At 37.9% G+C, this 7424-nt stretch overlaps 1 protein-coding gene across 1 annotated transcript; it reads left to right on the forward strand.

The window, feature by feature from the left end:
* Window positions 1-1109: 1109 nt before the first annotated feature.
* LOC108673220 (high choriolytic enzyme 1) lies at window positions 1110-7169 on the forward strand (the record flags this gene model as incomplete). The annotated part of the gene is given in 7 exon segments (XM_018161015.2): window positions 1110-1140; window positions 1644-1744; window positions 2957-3113; window positions 3652-3845; window positions 5824-5891; window positions 6402-6531; window positions 7039-7169. Coding segments are annotated over 7 exon segments (791 nt in total), but the record flags the coding sequence as incomplete, so codon positions are not given.
* Window positions 7170-7424: the final 255 nt, after the last annotated feature.

The raw sequence follows: 7424 nt of genomic DNA on the forward strand, positions 1-7424 counted from the left end.
CTTCTGAAATATCCTCACTCGACGGGAGTTCAGAGCTTAATGTATTACAGATCAACTTCGCGGTCGAGGGCAAATACAGTATGTTCACTCTCGATATTAGCGCGATGATCTTACCTCTGCCAGACCGGTCCTGGATCTGGAGCGAGTTTTTGTGGAGGATAATTTAAGAGCGCGTTTAGCTACCAGCCGATGTGCACCATGAAAAAAACTGACTCAAGGTTTCAAGCTGATTTGACTCAAATGACTCCAGCCTGGTAAATGACTCGAATGACTCAATCGGGGTAAATGGTCGTTAACTCATGATTCGGGAGTAATTGGTTAATTTTGTTGGGCAAGATTCACGATCAGTACCCTGTTAAGCTGTTTATGCAGATTCGGGGGTAATTTTTCGTAATAATATTGAAGGATCAGGGGTAATTAGTTAATTTTGTTGGGCAAGATTTAAGGTAAATGATTGTGGTAACCTATGATTTAAGCTGTTTATGGAAAGTGCGACGATACACCCCTTATCTATACTACTTCAATGTTTTATTTGCTATAGATAATTTAATGTACTAGACAGTATAATTGTTTTCCACATTCAATTGCGGGAGATAAAGTGAAGAGACCTTTGTTGTTTGTGAAATGTGAGTTCGAACAGGATCTTTCTTCAACTTACATACATTGATTTTTTTGTTTCCGTATTAGAAGGATTCAGATTTAAAAATTACAGGAATTATCGATCCCGTGTCATGCCGGGAAAACCTACTAGTTTTACGTCAAACTCTCATTTAACTCCTGTCTGAAAATGTCGAGGATAGTTAAATAACCAGTTTCAGATAAATTCAAATTAATATGTCATGAATATAATTGATTAATAATTTTAACTTTTCCACAACGGCGTTTTGCAATACCGCATCATTTCGTCAGTAACAGTGAAATTTATTCATAATTTCATATTATTGCTGGATTTAATCCGACACAGAGATCTTTGTATGAGCCTATGATGTGTGCTCAGCTATGTCTTATACATTAATGAGCGACAGTGTATTCAGGATAGCAATTTCCCGAGATTTGATTATATTTTTCTGCAATCCAGCTTCCTTTGTCCTTATCATTCCTTTTGGTTACTGACGGGATTTCTCGATCCCATGCCACTAGGTACGAATAGCATTGACGACTGTAAATGTATCCGTGATCAATGAGTTAATTTAACTGAAAACATATTAATGAAAGAAATCTCTTTATGAACCCTCATTTAAATACGGTCTATATTGTAACTATCATGTCGCATTTAATTCTAGTTTATATGCAAGAAATTAAATTTAATTGGAATAATATCACACTAAATTAATTTCGAATGTTCCGTATATCATCAGTTTTGCAATGCCTTGTGATTTCATACCTCATGATAAAATTTCAGATTTTGTTAGCGTTCCGCCATTTTCGTATATATGCACGGATGAGCTGAAAACGCACAAATTCTGAAATATTTGCACATAATTTCCTGCAAATTAGTTCATGTTATGCCCGTATGAAGTTTAGTAAACATAACACTTTACTCACAAGCTTTATTCCTGCACTAGTGTCTGAAATCAAACGTTTCGTTTGAATTATCAAACGAAAATGACATTTTTTTCATGTTTTATTCTTCTGTCGGGCAGTTACTCTGAAGATTTTTCAAATGGCAACTCGGAAGACGCTTCCAACGATCCTGACGCTCTGCCTCAGCTTGTGCGTGGCAAGCATCAATGCTACGCCAATGGTACATATTCTTATATTTATCATTTATGTACTTGTTCACATTAGGCTCAAGATAATACCCGTGCTAGGTGATGTATATTCACTTATATATCGTGTATGACTGCCTCAAACCTAGAATATCTGAGACCCCCACGCTTGTCTCGGACGATGAGCAACAACCATCCACCACGTCTACCATCATTTTCATCATGTCACTCTCCTTCAGTCATGTTTCTTCACCATTAACTTAACGACCACATCACCCATCAACCAGATTTGACTGCCTGACTAACCGAAGATTCTTCTCGTAGTTATCAAGAAAAACTAGAAGCACCTCTCATACGACTGACAGTCACGACCAACGGACTACACCTTCTAACATGCGATATCTTCAAAACAGAGTTCCTGAAAATATTTTTTCAACTCGTGTAATTTAATTTTCACATCTATTCCTCAAGGCAGGCAGTTTTAACATATTCATTTTCTCAGTTTACCAAGTGTTTACCACAGTTTATGACTCAGTGACAGAAGTATTTCCGAATGTAATCAACTGCACGTGTTGCGTTTCAAGATTTTTCATCCAATATCCAAACTGGTGTCCTTCTTACAATAGGCACTGCAGGCAGCAATTAACTTTTTAGACTTAAGCTAGTTGAATGCGTAGTGAAATAGATGTTATTACAAGAACATTGCACGAAATATCACAGTTTTAGATAAGAAGCAAAACTAATGTTATAATTATTTTTAAGGTTATAATTATTAGCCGTATATAACCACAATATTGACAACAATGTCATCAAAAGTTTTCGAATGTTTACAAATCAACTTTTCTTCAAATTTGTATTTTACTTCCTGAATTTGTGAATGTTGAATAGAAGCCTTGGTTTACTAATCGAATGCTTTTAAAAAAATCCATGATATTTGACAGACGATATCTTCACAACAGACAGTTTCTGAAAAGAGTTTAACTCCCTTAATTTCCATTGAAACAAATACAATGTAGTGACAGCAACATTCTTCAATAGACATGCATTGAAAGTTTTTAATGGAGTACAAATCGTTTGAAACGTTCATAAATGTATCAAAAAACAATACATCATCTGCTGTGTCATGTAACACATTCTATAGTTTTCAATAAATTTCGGTCAATGTCCCTCCGATCACTCGTTATAATTACGCTCACTGCGCATATTGTAATGATTAAAACCGGCAAACCCTATGTTCGGTTTTCCAGGACATGCCGCCCCGAGAGGACGGGTCTGTCTTGGTCGGAGACATCGCATATTCTGCCGAGGAATGGGAAAGTTTGCTCGCTAAAAACCTGCAATCATTGAAGATACTTTGGCCAAAAACTAACGGAGTCGTGAATATTCCCTACAAGATATCGAATCGTGAGTTGACACAAATCTAGCATTTGCCTTGTGCTCAACTGCCTATGGTGCAGTGAGAATCGCTATCTCATTTTTAGCTATTTAGACATGTTTTTTTTTATTTTTCTGGAAATGATGAACGTATTCGCAGTTTCATATCACCCAGACATTTTTGAACAAATCTGTGAAATATTACCGGATTTATGTGAGTACATTAGGGGCTCAATTTAAGCAAGTAATGCACAGTTCAGTCCTTTCACATTAAAGTATTTTAAACTAAGTAGTCAAATCTTGCGGCAGTTACGCCGTCTAATCGGAAAACGTATCGCTACGAATACTTCACTGAAGGGATCCCGGATACATAATATTAAGTCATTCGTTTTATAAATTCAAATAACATGTAGCAAATGGATCCTCATTGTGATATTCAACAAATTTCTGTACAGCTCAAAGAAAATTGAGCTTAATTGAGCTTCGCAGTTATTTCGCTCCACTTTCAGTGATATGTACCTTCATGTTTGTACGGATAACCCTGAAAACTTTTTCTTGACTTCGACAGCGGAAGTAAACACGGCTCTGATGGAGCAGGCGTTCAGTGCATGGGAGTCCAAGACGTGTGTCAAGTTCTCTAAGATGGCCGAGTCTGACAAGCGCCTCGAGTACCTTGACTTTATGATCAAGGGATACTGTTACTCCTACCTTGGCTACAGGAAGGGCATAACTACTCCTGTCAGTCTACCTAGCTCATGTACCGTAAGTACAGTAGCGAACAGTGTATCTTTCATGGGGTAACAGTGAATCCTCCCATCAGGAATCCTTGTATTCTCCCATCAGGTAACAGTGTAGCCTCACATCAGGAATCCTTGTATTCTCCCATCAGGTAACAGTGTAGCCTCACATCAGGACAGTGTAGCCTCCCATCAGGTACAGTGTAGCCTCCATCAGGTAACAGTGTAGCCTCCCATCAGGTACAGTGTAGCCTCCCATCAGGTAACAGTGTGGCCTCCATCAGGTAACAGTGTAGCCTCCCATCAGATAACAGTGTAGCCTCCCATCAGGTAACAGTGTAGCCTCCCATCAGGTAACAGTGTAGCCTCCCATCAGGTAACAGTGTAGCCTCCCATCAGGCAACAGTGTATTCCCCCATCAGTTAACAGTTTATCCTTCCCTTGCAAGTTTGCACTGATTTATGAGATGTTCATTGAAGTATGGGGATCAACTTCCAATATTCAGCAGAATACACGAAGTTAACTTCATTCAACAATATACATGAAAGAATTTTACGTAAGAAATCTCATGCATTGTATAACTTGTGACAAATATTTATTGCTACGAAAAATAACTGTTTTGTACTGAAGTGTGCGCGACTCATCGGAAGCTGAAATCTATCACGCCATATTTAGATTGGCGAATAATATTTTTAAACAGTTGCGCATTGCGCATCTGTTGAGGTGCATTGGTTAAATTGTCCCTTATTTTTATATAACTTGGTTTGGTCACGTTTTCAAATATTCGTGGTAAATTGTATGAAATTAGGGACATCATTGTCAAAATTTTGCAACTTGAAAAATATCCTTCACTTTATCATATACTTGTAAATTACCTTGGCCCCTGATCTCTTAAGTTTGAAAATCCTTAGTTTTAGAAATCCTGAATTCAATCACTCGGAATCCCGTCACTTAGGTTCCTGTGGTACCGTATACATTAGATAATTTTGAAACTAATAAACGTTATTTAAAGTATGTCTAACATTAAAGCATCTTACTTCCAACACTAAGCTTGGAACCTTCATTCAACGTGTAGTTTACAATTCGAAGAAAACTCCAGTTTTTTCTCATGTCGTAGAATTAAATTTAGAAGTACCACTTTGAAAACCACATTCAAATTTCATAATTCATCTTCTTACTAATTCTTCAGAGGTTTTAGATTCCTACACTAACAATAAAACTTCAGGCAGTGAAAAAATGTTCACTTCCTTTAAAAGGGTTGAAATGTTAACCGTTTTGTATATAACCCATTGATGTCAAATTTAATTTAAGTCACTCAGACTAAACTATAGTTTTTTACAATTAAATAATCTTTTATTCGACGAAGTTCAAAAATTGCCGTCAAATGTTAACTCTGTAAGGGTTATCAGTATACAGTGTACAGAAAATCAGCAGTGAAATAAACTTTTGATGATGAAAAATGTGAAGTGCCTAATAATGTGCGACGCAGTGTCGATGCTGGGAATGTATGTTTTGAGAATGTGTTGAAACGTAACTGATACCAAGGGTTCTCAAATGGTGAATTTTTTCCATAAAGAATATAAACAGCACGTAATGAAATAAGTTTGATTGCAGGCAATAATTTTACTTTACACTTATAGTAGATTGTAAGTAAATCTATGCAGTATTTATATTTGCACTAAAAACTACAAGCAGGTTATTTGAGCTTGAATTATTCGCAATCATATTGGATTGATATAACGTAACATGTGTATTGCGATGTTCTATGATCGAGACTCCTGAGAACTGTCAGGTCTATTGCTGCGTTAATGTCATGCGCGGGTTCTGGATAAAAACATCAATAAATGTCAGGTGAAGCTAAATGATGGAATTAATGGTATCACGAATTCTTGTTCTAGGCAAATATTATTCAGCGCCAGGTAAACATTTTCTTTTACGCAACACAAGGCTTTTCATTTTTGTTTCTAATTAATGACAGAGAATTTATAATATCTTATTTTCAGTTCAAGGCATTTGAACACGAACTTGGCCACTCCATGGGGTTGCGACATGAAATGAATCGCAGTGACAGGTTCGTGACGTCTAATAGATTATATGATGCAGTCTTACGAACTCAGCATGCATTCGTTTCGATGACTTCTTTATCTTATGAGCTGATCCGTTATATGTGGAACTAACACTTAATATTATACAATTAATATCCTAAATAACATACCTTTAAGATATACCATCGAATGTGTCTGCATGTCTGAGAAGGTATCGTAGTGGAGATCTAGTATCGCATTCCTGCCACGCAATATTGACTTTCAGAGGCAGATCGGCTGCGCTCAACGCCCATATGTATGAGCTCTGAATATTATAATCATTGTTAGGAGTAGAGATATTCCTTGCTCATTTCGACCCAAAAATTGCTTTTGGATCCAATTTTCCAGTTAATCCAGGATTGTGACTTAAATGGAATTACTCATGATAAATTTCAGAATAAAATCATTCGAACTCCAAATAACATAGGTGTTTCGCATTGACAACATTATGAAAGAAGTCAATGTAATGTTCACTCTTCGTATGAATTACATTACAGGGACAAACATATCATCGTCATCTCAGGCGTGAAATACAAGCCTGGCTTAGACAGCCAATTCGCACTTATGAACACCATTAACTTCGACATCCCTTACGACTACTGTTCCATCATGCACTATAAGGACAAGGTGAGTTATGAGACATACTAGGATAATTGCATGTCCGATCTTGTGATATCAGATGTTAGTGACGTCCATACTGACTGATTGCAGGACCTAAAACGACTGATCAGCATGCACTCAATTAAATGAGGAGAAATTTGTTCGAATAGCGATGATCTTCTTTTCCTTATGCGGGTGATCCTGCCCCGGCTTCTTGCAAAAACACGTATCACTGCTACGGGCAGAGAGTGTCACTAGTTAGACAATATGACACATTTATTTCTGTGAGAGTACGTAAGCTGGCAACCGGTTGGATAGTTCACAGCCACCAAACTATTGCCTGATGCCGGTTACAAACAGTGTATATGAATAACAATTTTACCTTTTTAATCAATGAATGGAATGCAATCCTGATACAATTTTGATAATCCTTTTTAGTAGCTCTCGTGAACATTTCAGGGTATATTCCATTTGTACGGTCCTCCATTACTGCGATTATGCCGTGTTTTAATTCTTGTTGCTTTGACTCGGAAGGCTGGGAGCGAACACGATGATGAACACACTATGCTCGCCCTGGACGCTCGGTTCCAGACCCTCATGGGCTGGTGTAGTACTAACATCTCCCACTGGAACTACAAGCTCGTGAACACCATGTACAACTGCACTGGTGAGGCCTGTTGAACACCATGTACAACTGCACTGGTGAGGCCTGTTGAACACCATGTACAACTGCACTGGTGAGGCCTGTTGAACACCATGTACAACTGCACTGGTGAGGCCTGTTGAACACCATGTACAACTGCACTGGTGAGGCCTGTTGAACACCATGTACAACTGCACTGGTGAGGCCTGTTGAACACCATGTACAACTGCACTGGTGAGGCCTGTTGAACACCATGTACAACTGCACTGGTGAGGCC

The sequence above is a fragment of the Hyalella azteca genome, unplaced genomic scaffold, assembly GCF_000764305.2.
Source record: "Hyalella azteca isolate HAZT.00-mixed unplaced genomic scaffold, Hazt_2.0.2 contig3713, whole genome shotgun sequence".
NCBI lineage: Eukaryota > Metazoa > Arthropoda > Malacostraca > Amphipoda > Hyalellidae > Hyalella > Hyalella azteca.